The sequence below is a fragment of the Micrasema longulum genome, unplaced genomic scaffold (assembly GCF_059751315.1).
Source record: "Micrasema longulum isolate JH-2025_06_02 unplaced genomic scaffold, ASM5975131v1 h1tg002326l, whole genome shotgun sequence".
Taxonomy (NCBI): Eukaryota; Metazoa; Arthropoda; class Insecta; order Trichoptera; family Brachycentridae; genus Micrasema; species Micrasema longulum.
The window spans coordinates 191735-212384 of record NW_028279476.1 but is presented as its reverse complement, the minus strand read 5'-3'; the positions used below and the strand labels follow the sequence as shown (position 1 = coordinate 212384).

The 20650-nt window shown below is 32.1% G+C and overlaps 2 protein-coding genes and 1 long non-coding RNA gene across 3 annotated transcripts; 1 reads left to right on the top strand and 2 right to left on the bottom strand.

Moving 5' to 3' along the window:
* Positions 1 to 1574: 1574 nt before the first annotated feature.
* On the bottom strand, positions 1575 to 7993 carry LOC148272475 (putative serine hydrolase). The gene is made up of 5 exons (XM_088239998.1): positions 7947 to 7993; positions 6794 to 6879; positions 5278 to 5420; positions 4815 to 5019; positions 1575 to 2763 (listed from the first exon to the last, which is right to left on the bottom strand). Exons 2-5 carry the CDS (start codon positions 6849 to 6851, stop codon positions 2069 to 2071), a joined length of 1101 nt encoding a protein of 366 aa, XP_088096124.1. The 5' UTR covers positions 6852 to 6879; positions 7947 to 7993; the 3' UTR covers positions 1575 to 2068.
* Positions 7994 to 11306: 3313 nt separating this feature from the next.
* On the top strand, positions 11307 to 19075 carry LOC148272473 (tRNA methyltransferase 10 homolog A). Its single transcript, XM_088240012.1, has 4 exons — positions 11307 to 12259; positions 12668 to 12814; positions 17154 to 17259; positions 17495 to 19075. Exons 1-4 carry the CDS (start codon positions 11735 to 11737, stop codon positions 17668 to 17670), a joined length of 954 nt encoding a protein of 317 aa, XP_088096138.1. The 5' UTR covers positions 11307 to 11734; the 3' UTR covers positions 17671 to 19075.
* On the bottom strand, positions 11555 to 14265 carry LOC148272474 (uncharacterized). The gene is made up of 2 exons (XR_015824829.1): positions 14055 to 14265; positions 11555 to 13875 (listed from the first exon to the last, which is right to left on the bottom strand). It is a non-coding gene; the product is annotated as an uncharacterized LOC148272474 (long non-coding RNA).
* Positions 19076 to 20650: the final 1575 nt, after the last annotated feature.

Here is a 20650-nt window from a genome sequence, read left to right as displayed (position 1 = left end):
TAAATAACAAGATTTATCATTGAAATTTAATAACATCCATAAGTAATAAATAATTATACATAATTGACTAATAAAATAAATACTTATATTTAATTTTAAGTACACTATTTCAATTTTACGTTGAAATGAAACAATTAAATTTTGTTTTTAAAACACAACCTCAATAATAATTTACAATACAATAGTATTGTAAATTATTATTATTAATAAATATTTAATATTAATTGTGTCATTTTTAAAGTACTTAATGTGCTTTGCACAGACAATTCCTAAAAAACCTTTTAATAAACTAAAAAATATATTTGTGTTTCGTAAAATTGTTTGGCATATACCTAATAATATTTATAATAATTTTTTTACAAAATATTTAAAAAATTACTTGAAAAAGATTTAATTGTTTTTAATAAACCTGAATTTATAACATCTACTCGTAAGTATGCCTACAGCCATAGAATTAAGAATAGTCCAGAAGGAGCGTAGAATCATATTTGAATACCGATGTATGTATGATGTATTGAGTCCAATGACTGTGTCCGAAAATCCCCTCCCTTTGCCTCACTTTCACCGCGCGCATGCTTGAAGTCGCCGCGTAATGTTGCCAGATTGCGAAAAATATAACTATAACGCAAATGTAAGATAATTATATTTTTAAGAAATTTGTTGATTTCTCTAAAATCTTATTGTTCACGCGGAATCATTGATTGACACAACAGAGTAGATAAATAAAGGGTCATTTAATAAGAGTAATTGAATTAATGAACATTGAACTTAAAAAATTAAACATATTTTATTCGACATAAAACGGATATTTTTATGTCATGTTAAATAATATTTGATGTTTTAAAGATAATGTCAGTCAAATGTCCACCACGGCGTTGTTTAATCAAAGAGGTCTAATTTTCATTAGACCAGCAAAGTAGCGTAAAAAAATTTACTACTCTGGCAACACTAACAAAATGTCCATTTTGTTTTCTTTGACAATCCGACAGATGGAAAGACAATTTTTTTTTTTTAAAAAGCATTTGCTACTTACACATGCGACATCTATAAAGAAACTAATGGGTCAAAATGTAAAACTATTCCTTTAAGAGTAGTTTAGTCGCCTTCTGTTTGATGCACGTATGCGGTTTTTGGACTATTGTTAATTCTATGCCTACAGCATACTGAAATGATGATTTGATAAAATATTTTAATTTTAACAATTTATACCTGCACAAAAATAATACTTGCCTAAACAGGTACACGGAAGAATAATTCCCAATGTTTAGTTACAAATTCGTTCCAGGTATATTACCTATGGGAGATTATCGCATTGTAGCTCTTATAAAATTCAGTTACAATTAAAAGTAAAACAATATATTTGTGTCGAGGTCGAGAGAAGCTTCTCTAAATAAAGAAAGAAAAAAATCAAAGAAGCACTGTTAACATCAAAATGTTAATTTAAAAACACTGTTAATTTCCTAACATGAGACTAGTAATTTACTATGTTATTAAATTTTAATAACATAGATAAAACTCAGATCTTTTTAAAAGTTATGTCAAACTGCTCTATGTTATATTTTAGCCAAGTTGGATTTTGTATTTTGGTCTTTCTAAATGATAAGAAATTCTATAGTAAGAAGTTTAGATACCTAATGGTGACAGATATTGAATATCCTCTACAGACTAGGGATAATAATACTATGTATTGTATAATATCCGGAATAAAGCCATGGTATAATATATAATAGATTAGAGGTAATATTTTCGTAACTACTGTTGTCATAAATAAAAATATGACTTTTATTTTCCATTCTACAAATATTTTGAATCTTAAAACGATAATTTTATCACAGATGTTAAATGGATAGCAGGTGTAACAGCAAAGGATCACAAAACAATAACACGGAATGTATTATTAAAAATAAATATAAATTAGGGGTTGGCTGTTGTCATCTAATGGAAATAAACCCAAATGGTGAACACAATAAATAGAAAATTATAAATCAATTAATCATATCTGTGTTATCGTCATGTCACGCTATTTTTAGTATTTCAGGTAACAAAAATGAAACACGAATGTATAATACTAACACGGTTTGTGATACTTCTGTAAAAAGTTGGTGATAATTGGAGCTATAAAGTTAGGTTCAACCAGGTGAGAATGGTGCATACCTGGGACAGTATGGAATTCAAAATCTTTATTGTTAGTCTGCAGCAACTTAACCAAGTTATGATACTTTTCTTTTGGCTCAAAGTACGGACCATTCTCAAACTTGATGGCTAACATCGGTTGAGAAATATTTTCCGCCATGATATTTACATCTTCGTCTACTAAACCTAAAGTCAAACCATATTTCAACCTCGAATCGCGGATATAATAATGCTTAGAGCTATCTGCGGCCGACTGAACTGCTCCTCTCTCCAGTAAAATCGGAGCAGTTTCCTTAGTTACCGACATAGTTCCGCCTTTCACCATCCGTTCGATCAATTCTTCTTCGCAGTAAGATGGCGGTTCCGAATCGGTCATAACTCTCGAATCAGATAGTAAAAGATCATCCGCAGTTTTGCCTAAGTGCTCGACAGAACATTTCCTTCGCGTTGTTATGGGTTTGATATTATCCAGTAGTATGCAGAGCTCCGTCTGATTCGGGAAGCACGCCGCATAGGTGAAGGAGGAGATGGCGCCCATAGAGTGGCCCATCAGGGACACGGAGTCCCATCCAAAATACTTCACAACACGTCGTATATTAACCAAGTTATCCGGAGAGTGGTAGAACATCCCTAAAAATAAGGTTTTCATAAATACAAAAATACCTACATATTATCATCATTTTCTTAAAGGTAATTGCAAGGTATTGCAATAAAAAAAACTTATAAGGTAAATATTTCACATTGACCTTGCCACGAATCAAAATTTATATTTTTGGCAAAAATTCAAAATTGGTGGCAATTTATAATTAGTTGTAAAAAAACATCCCTCAAACTAATACACCAACTCACACTAGGCCACATCGAGGGTGACAACATCACTCTAGCAAAAGTAACTGACATGCACAATCACAACACGAATTTCACATCATTGCCATATACAGACAGTGAAAACAAAAATAGGACAATCTCAACTGTTAAACAACGGACTGAAAATATACAATGACCTACTGCGTATACTTTGGAAGTGCAATTTTATTATGGATACTAAGAAAAATAAATAGTCCCGCAATTGTCACAATTCAAAGCGATAGCATGTCTGGACTGTTCGCACTCAAATCTGTTAACTCCACGAATGCCATCATAAGCAACATTCAAAACTTCACTATGCTCTCAGTACACGAGGCATATATTCGATTTTGCTGGGTTGGAGCTCATGTTGGGAAAATCGGAAATGAGAGAGCGGATAAGCTAGCCAAGGCTGGTAGCAGACAAGGTAGACTGTAGAGTAAAAAAAGTGAATCCGTATTTTGATGAAGTCCCAATAAGACATGTAAGCTGGTCCCTTTCAAACGGTAAATTCAATGAGTGGAGCAAAATACGTACAAACTTTCGAGAAGCACAGACGTTTCATGCTTCCAAAATATTTCGGAACGTTCCACCGGACCCGACTAGGCGTCAATCGTAACAGATAAGCAACACCATCAATTCCATATCGTAATCCGCTACGAGACCCCGTACCCTCCTGCGGGAACGGTCAGCCTAAATTAGGTTATGCATTAAGTCATGTAGGTATCCATGTAGACGTTTGAAAACCCGTGCAAGCCTCACCATATGTACTGTATTATTTTTGTTTTTTTTTTAGAAAAGAAATATTTGCGTTTTTATTATTTACCCAAATATTTCATTTTGAGGGCCATTTTCAACAAGTTGTAAATAACTCACTATTAGAAAATGGAATCAAGTTGGGGTAGAGTGGGATTCGAACCACGGACCTTCGGTCCGTGAGTCCAAAACACTAGCCACGGGACCACAATCCGATTTTAAACTGGTGGTGAATGGTCTCTAGTAGAGTCAACATGATATAAGATTGTCTCACCATTGTCTCGATGTAACCACTTAATACTTGTACCTGTCTCATCCTATGTACTAATGTATTGCAATAAACTGTCTATGGTCTAGTAAACATGCCTGTTTAATAAGTAGATAGTCCCCCTACACCACGAGCAAAACAGGAGAGAAAGCCGTCCACTACAAAGTAAAAGAATCCACTACCTGAAAGGTCCCATGCGCTGACATTCCATGTTCTACTATTATTGCTCTGTCATCTCTACCGAGTCATGACTCGGGAGAGAGATTGAAACCTTATTTTATATACGTAACAATATATTCGATAAAACAAAAGCATGGTACAAATAATTTGCAACTAAAAAAAAGAAAAAATACTGCATATACTGAGGTTAACAACCATACAGAGTTACAGACATTCAAGACTGAAGTGAAAGACATTTTGAAACCTCTCTGAATAAAAATACAATCTAAAAAGTCGGGTTGTGGTCCAGCGGCTAGTGTCTCGGACTCACGGATCAAAAGTCCGTGGTTCGAATCCCACTCTACCCCAACTTGATTCCCATTTTCTAATAGTGAGTTATTTACAACTCATTGAAAATGGCCCTCAATATTAAATATTTGGGTAAATCATAAGAACGCAAATATTTATTTAAAAAAAAAAAAATTATAATTATAATTTTTAAAAAACCATGTTAGAAAAAAAGAATACAGTTATGGAAAAGCTAGGTGCAAACCTCAAACCTCCGATCCAAAATTGGCAACACTTCCGCCTGGTACCCACAGGGGGCCCACAATTCGACGCGTACCTGTATAAATATTGTAATGGTTCTCACCGTGAGGATATCGCGAAGACTTGCCGTGGCCCGGAAAGTCTATGGCAAGAACGGCGACGTCGCGTGGCAGCAGCTCCATGAGGGGGCGCCAAGTGTAGGCGTTGTCCTGCCAGCCATGCAGCGCCAAGATGGGGCGACGGTCCTGGGGGCCCCACCAGATGGCCGCAATGTGGCCCCACGGGGTCGGGATTGTTATCTCTTTGAACTGCAAAGTTTTTATTTATAACATACAATCTTTTACCAAGTATTTAAAAGCACTTCAATACACATGTATGTATTTTATATTTGAATTTTTAAATATTTTTTTTACTGATTATTTTAATTTTCATATTATTTTAACTAAATTTATTTATTTCATAAAATGAATATTTCAGTTAATCACAATTTGATTCTAGTTAAATTACAATATTTGGTCAATCATAAAAAACATTAATAAACAATACATGTAATAATTAATAGGAACCTCTCTAAATTTTCCTAAGTCTTTGGAACTCTTGTAGAATACGGGACAAGCATTCCTCGAAGAAACAGGAAATGAAGTATTACTGCAGAGACGTTTGGTGACATTGAGGGCCACTTGTCCACTCAGCTTTAATGACCCCATGACTGAAAATTCAAACTTTTACATAATTTATATCTTCACCTGGATTTTTTTTATTTAACATTTCGATGCAAACAAATCATCTCAATATTGGTTTCAATTTTATTCTAGAAATGTGAATTATTATACAGAACAATATTTTTATTATTCTTAGAAGTAGTGGATTTAAACCCCCGGTGAGTTTATCGTCATGCTAGTTACCATTGCAGTTGATTGAGATTACACGTTACAACACTCACCATACAACCTACCGCAGTTACCACCACTCTATTATTCTATTCTTCCATATTCCCTTCTCAAAAGGGTTTCCGTCAAAATATCAATCAAGTTATGTTGTTATTCATCATCATCATTCCCTTTCACTAAATGCAGCATATCTTGATCTTTTTTTTGTTACATGAAGGTAAGATGATCAGCTGTACACTTCAGGTCCAGGGCCCTGATTAAGTTTTCTAAATTAAATGCAGAATATGCATACAATTTTTTTCTCCTATACATGTTCCGTGCTTAAGTCGAGTGTCTTAACCACTACACCACGAAGGCCGCCTGTAATTATTAGCGCAAATAAATAAATAACACAATATTCTTAGCGCTAGTGCTTCTTTAAATATTTATGATGGAATATAATATTTTTTATTTTATTTTCTCCGCTTTATCGCACCGAGACTGTTTAATATTTTGGAAGAGTGTATTAAGCTCTCGAGGATAAAATCAATATGTAAGAGAGATTCAGGAATAAATTTTCCTCGAGGGAAGGGATTTAAGTTGAAAATTCCTTGATGATTTTCTAATTATTTGAATTGATTGTTTCATGTAAACCAAATGTTTGCCTTTTCATTTTATATTGATGAGCTAGGTGTTATTTTGTAATGTTATTTTTATTATATAATAATAATAAGTTTTTTTATCTAAATTAAATATACATACTTCCATAACACACACACACACCACACACACCACACTCCTAACACATAAAACGATAATAACACAAAAATGATTAATATTATCTGTATTCTAATTACATCTTGTTGTCCTTCTTAGAAATGTGTATCGTATATTGTGTTGTGTACTTAATTGGCGCTGTGTTAGTTTTATGCTTTTGGTAATAATTTTTATATAATATATAATACCATCGTATGCATAAAATTAATTAAATATAAATAAATTATATTATGGTTTTGCTATATTATTCATTTGAACTTAACAGAGGATTTTAGTCCCATAGAGTTGATACATCTAAGACTAAATATATGTTAGCAAGAAAGTCACAAATAAACTATGTACAGCAGGCAATTGATGTTGGATCACACCACATAGACAATGTCAACTCCTTTAAATATTTAGGTACTGAAATGACTAATAATAGCTATTATAGTACCGAGATTAGAGCACGGGTATCGGCAGCAAACATATGTTATTATGGCTTGTTTAAACATCTGGGATCCAAATTGCTCACTAGAAAAACTAAGACCATTATTTACAAAACACTACTCAGACTCCTCATTGCATATGGTGCCAAATGCTGGGTTATGACCAAAAGAGATGAAAATATGGTATTAGTATTTGAAAGGAAAATATTAAGGAAGATATTTGGTGCTGTCAACCAAAACGGAGTGTGGAGGAGACGTTTTAATTATGAATTAGAGACACTATGGCAAACCCAACATTGCACAATTCATCAAAATAAGAAGATTACAATGGTTGGGCCATGTGCACAGAATGAATGATAACCGCACCCCAAAAAATATTCTTTATACCACTCCGGAAGGCAGACGAAGCAGAAGCAGACCAAAATTAAGATGGCTGGATAATGTAGAAAGTGACATTAGAGCAATTGGCATGACAAACTGGATAAGAGCCGCAGGGTGCAGGAGGTAATGGAGACAGATTTCGGAGGAAGTCAGGGCCCACAATGGGCTGTAGCGCTGCAGATGATGATGAGAGTTGAGACTTGTAAATAAATATTAATAAATAAACATACTATATATTTTTTGGCGATAAAAACCATTGATTATTTTCAATCATGTATCTTATATTGACCTAATTTTTTTATTTGAATCAGCATTCACTTTGTGATAAATTATTATGAAATGTATCATTTCACTCAAGGAGTTAACACGCTTGCTGTAGAAATTTTTTGTTTCCAAATTAGAACATTGGTAGGTGGAAAGTATTAATTTAAACATAATATATCCAATTGATTGAAAAATGGGTCAGTTGTTCTCACTCTTTTAGTTTAAAATTATTTAAAATAAAAAAAACATTTCACACAAATAAAATTGAGAAGGTAAAAACATTTACCTGTAACAACATCTAAAAATCACAACAGTAAAATCACTAAAGGGTAAAAGGGCGAGTACACTTCACACTATTTGGGAAAAATTCACAAAAATGAAGTGAAGGCTTAAAAAACTCATATGAATTAAATTTATGAGAGAAAGATGTAAATATTTTTCTACTAGTTACTTTTATAAAATTGAAACTAATAAGAAAATTAAAAATAAATTAAGATGCAATTCCAAGAAACATACCTGTTAATCCAGAAGAAACAATTGAACGATGATGAAATATCAATACATTTTTACGCAAATTACACCAAGCACGTGTGACCTCACGAAGGCATCGGACTAAGACTAAAGTGTGGTGGGAAATTGCTAAATTCCGAACAAGACCTCGCTTGTCACGATACGCGATGACGATATATTGACTAAAAAATTGGAAATGGACTTTGAAGCTTGAAGTATGATGCTACGTCATGGTAGATGACTAAATAATACCGCAAAAATACCACGTGACGAAGCAGGAAATAATGTTATAAATGTATTAGAAATACTAGGCCCTCGGGTTATTTTTAAACCTCCCTAATTTTAAGCTGTCAAGTGTCATTTTTGACAGTAACTTTGATTATTGCCAGCCTAATACGATTTTATTTTATAATTTATAATGGCGAAAATTTTCTGTAACAACGGTGAAAAAATTATAAAAGTCTAGGCATTTACAGGGCTTATGACCTGTCGTTGGCTGGTTTATGTAGCCGCTTTACACACTGTCTAACATTCACCATTCTGCCTATCTTTATACATCCACATTTTCTCAACTCTTCTATCTGTTGACTTTTATGAAGTAAAAAATGTAAATGTAAAAGCCTAGATTTCCATGTTCCCTTCTCAAAATGTTTTCCCTCTCTGTTGCGACAAATATGTATATTTTTGACTTCGTCTTTTATTGATTTTTTACAATTTAAATTAACTTTGCTAATATGATTTGTTGTTTTATTGAAAACCCAAAATAATTGTTGTTCAATTCACATTAATGCGCATTTTAAACTAGAAAAAATTCCTAATGTGGTTCCGCGAATCGGTCGTTCGATTGGTTTTTAACTCGTAGGTACCTCTAATTGCACATAATTCTGGGAGCAATAATGCCATATTTGTTTTTTTTTTAATGAACGGTTAAGCTATTTTTATTCAAATATTATATATTTTTCCTTATGAATCCTTTATTTGCTTAATTATACACTAATTACTCATATTTGAACCACACGCCTAAGATCACAATAGATGGTTTAAATTTTCTTGGATTTGTGGACATTAAATATAGTACAAAATTGCCTAAATGCAAAAATGTTTTAGAAAATCCCACAATTTAACTTTAACTCAAATTTCATTATGAACTCATTCGGATTCTGTAGAAAAAAAAATTTTTATTTCATGATTCATAAAAAATTGTGACAGATTATTATTTTTAAGTATTAGCTTTAATTTTATATGTAAAATTAAATTTTAATTTAAAGACAACGGTTTGATAAAACAATTAGGAAATTATATATTTATTTTTAAAAGGCTGAAATTTTAGGAAAAAAATTGTGTGTTGATGTAAAAAAAAAGGAAAAACCAACAGCCGAACATTAAAAATAATTTAGCCTTAATATAAGTTTCTCGTTAGGTTAGGTTAGGTTAGGTTTTAGCCTTAATATAAATTTCTCGTTAGGTAAAAAAAATCTTTTGAAAAGTCAAATTTTTTGAACACACAAGCGAATTTTACCCAGATTTGACCTTCCAACCACTGTGCAGTTGTAAAAAGTGAAAAATCCCTAAAATGGGAAATATCATAAGACTCGCATGATATATTACAGAACCTCACTAAATTAATCAATTTTATGCTAATTATAATAATACAAAAATACGAAATCATTTGAAATTTTATTAACATTTTTATAACTCAAATATAAAAATCTATAAAAATAGTAAAAAAAATCAACTATAAAACACAGAAGATAGCAGAAAAAAGAATTTAATATTTGTTTTTCAGATTAGCAAACGTGGGTTCTATTTAATCCATTAATTAATAATGCATTATTTAGTAGCATTATCTATTTTTTAAAAATAAGGAAAAACTATTGCTAAATCAATATAATTGAAACGAGTTCATTGTACATCAGTGTTTTTCTACCCGTGGGCGCGTGGGTCGCGAAACAAACAAGGCAAAAGTAAAAAGTAAAACTAGCATAATATATGTAAATCATTTTGATGCAAAGTTGATCCTAGGGGAGAAGATATCCCTTCTTTTCTCTGTTAAATAGGCGCTATCAGGTTTTTTTCTATTAGTGCTCATTTCAATTTATGTTGAATTTTTGTGAGTTTAGTTATGTGTTTATTATTACAATTTTTATTTGACATTATTTTTTATGTATATATCTTGTTATTCCTTCTGTTTTTTTTAATGTTTATTGTAATTTGTGAATTAATGTAACTTGTTTTCGGCCGATATTATCATGTTTTGGTAGAAGGCCCCTATAAAGGGAAAAAAAGATACCTACCCGCTAAGAGAAAAACTATTACTTATCGGTGTATTTTAAACACGACGAGGTACTTCGATACTTTTTGGTCCGAACGTTTGTAGACAAGGACTGGATTTCACCCCTTAGCCCCTAGAGAGTCATCAAGATCTAGATATTACAATAGAGATGGAAAACATTTTTGAGATAGGATTATGGAAGTTGAGGGCATTTACAGGGCTTGCGATTTGTCATCGCCTGGTTAAAATGGCCACTTTGCATATTGTGTAACATTCACCATTTTGCCTAATGCTCGTGTTTTCAACATCTCCGTAATTTTCAGAAGTAGTATATATCTAGTCAAACTAGGTGTACAAACTTTCGCATCCATAGGGCACTACAAAAAAAAAATACACCATACATAATAAATTACCAGCGTGTCTAGATCATTTTTATAGTAAGATGAACAGTTTCATACTTAGTTTAGGGACAACGTAGTCCACGGTTAAAAATAAATATTATATTTCTAAGATACGGTGTTCGATTATTGCTTTACCTTGATGTTGATGACTATTTTCTACTAACACAGTTTTAAAAATGAAACATTTTAACATGATAAATAAAATATAATAATACTTGCTTTATGGTGCTAAATCCTATCCAGGACTCGACCATAATCATTTGTAGGACAGGACATTGTTCCGACACATTGTCACGGAGAATGATTAGACACCATAATCTTTGTGTTTTCTAAAAAACTTAATCAATTTTTGATTTTTCAATTATTATTTTTCATTGTTGCATTTTTTATTTAGTTTTGGTTAGACTTTAAGAAATTGCTAGTGTCAATAAGTCCACCACTTAACTATTTATACCTTTGTTTTTTTTTTGTATGTATGACATTGTATAAATATTATGGTTAATTGTTAAGTGTCCTCGGCGCGGGTAACCCCAGTGAGGTCACATTATTTGTACTATTTATCATAGTTTATAATGGAAAAAAATATGAATAAATAAATAAATAAAGATTTATTATTATCATTACCCTCACCGTCGCGTGCAGCCGCATTGTCTTCGTGTGAATGAGCACGGACAGGGCCTTATGACTTACAGCGAACTAATTAATAGCGATTTGCTCGACGTGTACGTGTCTCTCCCGCGCATTTTATCTGCCGAAAATGGTTACGGATTTTTTATTTTTTTATTATTTAGTTTATCCTTTACACCTTGGATACAAAATAAAAAATAATTTGGTGACCTCTATGAATTTTCGTAATGTCTCAGCGTTCTTGTACATTAATATTGTCTTATCTATTATATTGTCCACGTGTAAACGATACTTTATAATATATTTTACGCCTCACAGCATGTGGACTTCGAAACGTCAACTGTCAAAAGTGACGTACGATTTAGGTTATGTTGCATCTTGTATCATATTATTTTATTGTGCATATCGTACGCTCCGATTTCTGATGGTTTTTAGATTAGAGAACTTGCAATAGAATAAATATTGTGATTTAGGTATTTACATATAGTTCATGTATGCCAAATGACATCATGCGCTGCGAAGAGGAAAAACCTAACAATAGTGATGAAGAATGCGTCGCCAAACGCATTAAATTATCAGTTGAGAATGATTTACATAATAAGAGCATTCAGGAAACCGAATGTTTCTTCGGACAGCGGCCGTTTACTAAGAACCAGATGCGGAAATGGCTGAAGAAAGAAAAATGGGAAGCGAGGAAAAATGAAAAGAGGGCCAAAGAAAAGGCAAAGGCCAAGAAGAAACGGGTCGAGGCTAAAATAAATAACATAGATATCGGTCCTAGCAGGAAAGCGCTGAAACACAGCAAGGTCGCTAACAGCAGCTGCACTTCCGGAGTGATCATAGATCTGAGTTTCGATCACTTGATGATAGAGAAGGATCGAGCAAAAGTCATCAAACAGATCCTACGCTGTTATTCCCTCAATCGGAGGTCGCCGACTCCTATGAACTTCTACGTAAGCAGTTTTGGAGATAGAACCAAACAAGAAATAGCAAGGCATAACGGATATGAATATTGGGATGTAAGTCTTTTCTTCTCTTTAGCAGATCCCGGTAATCCATCGTATTCTCTTCATGAGAACGTTTGACTTTCCGATTTTCAACTATGAAATACTTAGATTTCACATTTGTTCGTAAGATCCGACAATCACATCGGCACTGCCCCTCACACTGTGAGGGGCAGTGCCGGGCAGTGTGATAAAATTAAAATATTGCAATGAATCGTAAAAATGCAAATAAGTAAAAAGCACAATAACAAATTCAGTATAACACATACATATTTTTTATGAAATTATCCTACATTGTAATCATAAGCTAATAAGCTTACTTTAAATATATAACTACTTTGAACAAGATAACAGTAAACTTTGATTTTTTTTTTTAATACTAGAATAATGTCATACATATTGATTGTTTTTTTCCATACGCAGGTGAAGTTTGAGGAAAGCGGGTATTTGGATTTATTTCCAAAGGATAGATTGATTTATTTATCAAGTGAATCTGAAAATGTCATAGAAGAAGTTGAACCAAATAAGATGTATATTATTGGAGGACTTGTGGATCATAATGCGCACAAGGTAAAATTAATAACAATATCGCTCATACGATGGTTTAGATTTTCCTAAAAACATTATTTGTAACAAAATTTAGGTATATTAGAATTAATTTAATGTACGAGGACGGTTCAATAAGTACTCATGTTTGACGACAGATGGCGTTACTATGGTAAGTTTCTGTTACCATTGTGTGCTGCCATCTTCTGTCAAACAAAGCAAAAAACAAATTTGACACTGATTCATAGGTTAGTTTGTATTTGACAGCCATCGCAGTAAGCGGTGCAACGTGATTTTTGCTAAAATGGAGAAAGTACAGTATCGTTCAGTGATTTGTTTTTTTCTTTTGGATGGGAAAAATGTGCGAGGAGATAAAAGAAAAATTGGCCATCAATGGCAACAGCTAGATATTGCTTCGATGAATTTAAATGTGGACGAACATCTGTTTTTGATGAGGATCACCCAGGACGCCGGGCAGATGTAGTTACCGAAGAAATCATTGAAAAGTCCAAGATACGAATCTCGCTGATCATCGAATGAAGGTGCGAGAAGTAGCAAATGCCATAGGTGTGTCGATGGGAACGGCAATCGATATTTTACATGATAAAATAAAAAAGTTATTGGCCCTATGGGTGCCACGATTTGCTTACGGTGGACAATAAGCTGGTAGGATTTTCAAAGCTGCAATTTAAGCACGATCTGAAGGACTTTTTGCATCGAGTTGTTACTGTCAGTGAGACCTGGATTCATCATCAGACACCGGAAACCAAGCAACAATCAAATGGGTTGCTTTCAGTGAATCTGCTCCAAAGAAGGCGAAGACAATCCCTTTGGCTGGAAAAGTTATGGTGACAATTTTTGGGACACAAAGAGTTTTATGGACTTCTTAGAAAAAGGAAATACAATCACTAGGCAATATTACAGCAAGTTATTGAACCGCTTTGACAAGAAATTGAAGGAAACACGGCTCCATTTGGCAAAGAAGAAAGCGCTGTTTCACCACGACAACGCACCAGCACATTCATTCGAAATTGTCACCAAATTGTGTTATGAATTGCTGTCGCACCCTCCGCTATTCGCCCGACCTGACTCCCTGTGATTTTCTCTAATTCCCGAAAATAAATAATTTGTTGTTGAGAAAAATGGCGTCTTCATTCCTAACACGGTTTCTTGTTGATCTGCCCTCGTATATCACTGAGAACCAATGTCAAAATAATTTTGCTGTAATAATAATTGCTGTCGCACCCTCCGCTATTCGCCCGACCTGACTCCCTGTGATTTTCTCTAATTCCCGAACTTGAAGAAATGGCTCGCAGGAAAAAAATTCAGCTCAAATGAGGTCATCGTCGAAACACAGGCGTATTTTACAAAACTCAACAATATTTCGGAGTGGTTAAAAAAATGGCAGGGACCATATTATTTCAATTTATGTACATATTTATGTTGAAAAATAAATAATTTGTTGTTGAGAAAAATGTATATCATGAAAAATGAGAACCAATGTCAAAATAATTTTGCTGTAATAATAATTGCTGTCGCACCCTCCGCTATTCGCCCGACCTGACTCCCTGTGATTTTCTCTAATTCCCGAACTTGAAGAAATGGCTCGCAGGAAAAAAATTCAGCTCAAATGAGGTCATCGTCGAAAAATAATTTTGTTTGTTCTTTGAATTATTCTGTGATAAAAAACCTTTTTTAAACAGATTTTACATTCTTGTTTGATAATTGTATTTTTAATTAGTTGCATTATTTTTCAATCAGATTGTTAAAACAGAAATAGAAAAAAAAACATCAAAAATAAACTTCAAGCATATTATGTGTTAACAATTTTAATTCGAAAAATTAATCATAAAAAAAATGTTTTCTAATTAGACTTTTTACACTTGTCGTACAATTTTTATTTAATTTCTCAGTATGTATTTATTATCAAGCAAATGGAAGGAAGCAAATATTGTACCGATTCATAAAAGTGGTAAAAAAAATGCAACGAGAATTATCGCCCTATTTCCATACTTCCAGTATTTAGTAAAATGTTCGAAAAAATTGTTTATGATCAGGTCTATACTCATTTGTCACAAAACTTTCCCGAACAGCAGCACGGCTTTCTTAGAAAACAGTCAACAACAACAAATCTAGCAGTATTCACTCAATACCTTTTCTCTCAATTTGAAAATAAAACTCAAGTAGATACTATATACACTGACTATGCAAAAGCCTTTGATAAAGTAAACCACTCACCCTTCTATTAAAGATCGAACATCTGGGTATTCACGGAGATCTTTTGCGATGGTTAACTTATTATCTGACAAATCACTGTCAATCTGTTGTAATCGGTGGCTTCTGTTCAAACTTTTCTTCTATACCATCAGGAGTGCCCCAAGGTTCACACCTCGGGCCACCCCTTTTCAATGTCTATATTTATGATTTCAATGTCTATATTTAAATTGGGCAATCTTTCAAGTTCGCACAATTCAGTCTTTTTGCCGATGATATGAAAGTATACTTACCTATTCCTATTAATAATGATCAAGACAGTATAAATCTTCAAAAGACCTTAATAGATTAAACACATATTGCATTAAAAACAGATTGTCTATTAACATTAAAAAGTGTCAGCAAATTTCTTTTTACCGCATTCGTTCTGAAAAAATTAATTATTCATATAAAATCAACGAGTTAACTATAGATTCCTCTAGGGAAGTCCGGAACACCTTGGTGTTGTACTTGATAGTAAACTTTCATTTAACAAACATATAGGAAATACTGTAGAAAAAGCTAACAAAATGTTAGGGTTTGTCATACGATCAACCAAACCTTTCACAAGAACTGACGCATTAAGAAAACTTTTTTTTTCATATATACGTATGTCCTAGAGTTTGGTTCGCCGATTTGGAACCCTCAATACAATACTTGCAAAAATCGCATTGAACATATTCAAAACTGTTTTCTTAGACAATTTGATTTCAAAAATAATGTTTCATTTTCAAGTAGGACTGAGTCTGCTAATTTTCATAAGGTTCGAAATCTCGCAACTCGGCGTACCATGTTGGATATGAGTTTTCTCTATAAAATTGTTAATAACCTAATTGATAGTACAGAAATTGTTAGAAGCATTTCATATCGAGTCCCTGTCCGTAGAACTCGTCGATCTGTACTCTTCGACATTCCTAATTCAATGACTAATTATATGAAAAATAGCACTCTTCAAAGAATACAGATTATTATACTACCTATAATGACAGTTTTAGTAATATCGACATATTACACTGTAAATACCATATTTTTATCAGATCTGTTTTTTTAAGAAGACATTTTAAATTTATCTCTTGCTTAACTTTTAATTATGACTTTTAATTTAATCTTTCAATTTTAACTTTTTAATTTTAACTTTAATTTCAACTCTTAATTTTTACTTATTCATATGTACATCTATACTACCTACATCTAATTAATTATTGTTGGAGCTATACAATGTCTTCTCCATTTTATGTACTTTTTATTTAATATTTATTTATTTATTTTTTTTTGAAAAAAGAAATATTTGCGTTCTTATGATTTACCCAAATATTTCATTTTGAGGGCCATTTTCAACGAGTTGTAAATAACTCGCTGTTAGAAAATGGAATCGAGTTGGGGTAGAGTGGGATTCGAACCACGGACCTCTGGTCCGTGAGTCCGAGACACTAGCCACAGGACCACAACCCGATTTATATATTTATTTTTTTAGAATTTGATTATTTTTTCCCCTCTCCTCCTGCATTCATAATAAATAATTGTGAAATCTGTAATTGGTCTTACTTTTTTAAATTGTTCTTTATTACCTTGTATTTATATAGACTGTATGATTTCCTTAATAAATAAATAAACATTATCTTTCTTCCTAGTCCTATATATTAAATTTGTTCTAAAATAAGAATCAACTTACATATTATTATGTTACATAAGTGAGGCCCTCAGTATCAGAGATGGCCAAATGCTAAAAATAGTATTAAAAGCTGCATATTTAAAGTGTTCACTGTGTAAGTGTATTAAAATTAAGTGTAATAAAGATAGCATTTCTTGTTATGTGTACCTTTAGGTTAATCATTCAAAGTGTTAATGGCACCAAATAATAATAAATAATTAAATCAAAAAGTGCTATAATAGATTTTAGAAACTTTCTCCAAAATATGTATGAAGTCGTTTGACCATCTTTGATACTGAGGGCCTCAAGTGCTCGTTTCTTCAGGCGCCTCTCTGCCTGCTCTTTTATTTTGTTGCGTAGTTCTTACTTATCTACTAAAAATATTGCCACAAGTAAACTCAAATTTTGATGGATTTTACGTGCAATGAAAAATTGTGTATTTAAATTCTAATTTTTCAGGGGTTGTGCCACAATATAGCTGCAGAGAAAGGAATCCAGCATGGTCGGTTGCCGCTAGATAAATATTTGAATATGAAAACTAGAAGAGTTTTAACTATAGATCACGGTATGTCTTTAAAAAATTAATTTACCTATGCAGGTTCCATTAAATTAAATTACTTCACAATATACTGACAGTCCATACACAATGTCTTTGCAGTTGGACATCTGCAATTTTGAGAATTTTAAAATAACAACATCCGATATTTGAATTACACAATTTACCTTAAAGTTTGTTGACAGGTGAGTGGGGTGGGGTATATTGGAAATATAATATACTGTATGAACTGTTGTTTTTCTAGTGTTTGAAATTTTACTAAGAATATCAGAAGGAAAGTCGTGGCCGGAAACCTTAATGCAAGTAGTGCCCATGAGGAAAGGAGCGAGTGTAACAGCTGAGAAGTCTCCTGATACTCTCAACTCGGAATCCGAAGACAACCAACCTTGTGATGATACTGAACTACAAACTGACACTTGACCTCGAGCATTGTTTACGCTGGTGGAATATATACATTAATTTTTAAATGGTTTTCTTTCATATCTAAAAAAAAATACTGTTTGTGTTGTGATAAAAAAATTATCTATAAAAATTATAATAACTTGATAATTTAGAAAACTAAATTGTTAATATTGCGAGCAATCATTTAGAAGTCCAATTTTCAAATTGTCTGTTGTGATTTTTGCCTTCTTTCGCTGTCATATTTATAATATTTTTTTAAGTAAACCTCTTAGGTTAACTCGGTTATGTAAATTATGAATCACCATCATAGTTTTAGTAATTTGGTTTTAACATTAGAATCCAATTCTATGATCTCTCACGTTCCATTTATGTATGTGATTATCTGTACAAGTCACTATTTTTACTTGTTAAATTTTATATAATCGTAGCCAGGATAAGCAATTCTACCTCAAAATTTAAAGCAATATTTTAAGTAAATGTGCATAGGTACATAAAAATAAAATATTTTGTCCTTTTAAGCTTATATTGTGACGTTTTCAGATAACTTTATCAGAATTGTTATAAATATGTAGTTACTAATGTGATGTATGACAAGGAATATTAATTTATTTAAATACAGGTAAACGTCATTTTACACCGGGGTTCCCTTCCTGGAGACACTGGCGTAAAATGAACACAAATATAGTGGAAGATAAACGAGTAAGGTTAGGTTCCGTGTCAGAATTCTAAGAACAATCTAACATGTTAGTTTGATACATCATATCCTATATCAAAACAAATTATAAATGTATTTAATAAATGCAGTATAAATTCGTTTACAAAATAAGTAATAATCTCTTGATATAATTAATGAATTTTTTATAATAAATACTAATTTACCAGTTCGTCGGTACTAAATTAAATTCTCTAATTTTTTTGAAAAAGCATCCAATTTCATTTGCTTTATTGTTGCTTCCTTTTTTGCAGAATTATAGCATAAACTACAAATTTATTAATATTTTTTTAATTTTATAAAAGAATAAAAAATATAATCATACCTTTTTATTTTTCTTAAAAACAAAACGAAAACTAATTCGGAAACAATTTCAAAAACACAATAGGCTACTCGCGTACACGGTAAAAGAATAAAACAATGTGTAAAAGTGTGTCTGCTATTAGAATCGCGGCGCCTACTGTCGTCTGGTGTCGGCCGAACCGGCGTAATTGTAAATCGGCGTAAATCGAACCGGTGCAAAACGACGTTTACCCGTACATTTTAGTATTAATAACCGCCTCGCTCGCTAGCTGACTGTTATGGGTAGTACAAGAAGAAGATCGTGGTAGAAAAAGAAAGAAAACACAAGATATAGGAAACTATTTATTCCTCGGATTACATATACACAATGTTTCTCATTACAATAAAGATTTATTGTTAATTTACAAATATTCTTTAAATATCCCTTATAAAACTAGTGATATATTTTTCAAAATGTTACGCTGCCAGAGAGAAATACACAACCCGAAGAGATTCTCTCTATTTCTCGCAACTTGGTGAAATCACAGAAACCGTCTTCAGTAGAGGAACATATTCTCATTTATCAGAATTATCAACACATTGCTTCGTCGTGTCATATATTATACTTTCTATTTAGCTATATTCATTCTCCGTGCATTCTTTTATAACTGCGCGATTTTGTGATTTGCAATGTGATATTACGAATCTCTGAGACAAGTCGAATATACCCTGAATAAAAATAGTGCGCCAATAAAAATAATGTTTTGTATATGTATGTGTGTACAGTCAAACCCCTGTTTTACGTTTTTCTAGGGAGCAACAAAAAAGAAGTGTAAAACTGAGAAAAAAGGTGAGAAAATGAAAAATGTATGGAAAAAAAGAAATTACATAAAAATATATTTATTGTACTAGACTATCCTAAATATACTGCAAAAAAATGTAAAAATTGCCATTATTGGGGATTATTCATTTTTATTTAATTAAAAATATTTTGTATTTTTTTAATAAAAAACACGTTTAAATAATTTTACATAGGTACTTAACCTCGAAAACAGTAAAAAAATTATTTTTGCGTAAAATTGTTTTTCCCCTAAATATTGGGAAATTTGATTTTTATATGGTATCACATTTTTTAGTATGGTACCACAGAATTTCAAGTCATTTACATCGCGGCGAAAATGTTTCACACTTTTATGATAACTGTTTAAATATCTTCTTTTCACATTATGTTAATAACTTCAAATAATATTTCTATGGCCAAATTTTTTAACTTTCTGCATCATAATTTATTAATGTAAAGATTTTATTCTTCCTAAACATACGTCAACTACATGTCACTATTTAGCAAAATGTCAAAATTAGTCACTTAAACAAAATAGTCAATTACACTGCACCTACTTTGAATTTAGTTTGAGACAATAATTTACACAATTTTTCATTTACCTCGATTTTATTTTATTTTATTTTATTCACGTGTGCGGCGGCGCGTGGCTCGACGTCTTTTGAGAGATTGAATGAGTTTTGAAGGTAAAACCGGGGTTATGAAAAACACAAAAACGTTCATTCCCCCAATATATTTGATATTTGAATGAGAATGTATGGGAAAGAAATGGGACCTTTACATTTCAGACTAAAAAGCGGGAAAACGAGGTTTTACTGTACATAATACATGCCAGTGCATCGTATTATGTTTGTTTTACATAACAATTATAAATACAATATGTATTAATAATACAGTCAGTATTACATGTATGACAAAGTTACGGTTAAAACTTCTTAAATCTAAATTACAAAAATATGACACAAACAAAGTTGAGCAGACAAAGTACGAATTTATTTTATTTACAAAAATCTGATGAGGAAATATTCAATATAAATAAAAAATATTTACATAAAAATTTATAACAGCTTAATGCCATAAATGACGTGACTAACTGAAATAAATTTCACAACTATAAAACTATTAGTTGTACAAAAAAATACCTCAAACATGCGACATTAAAA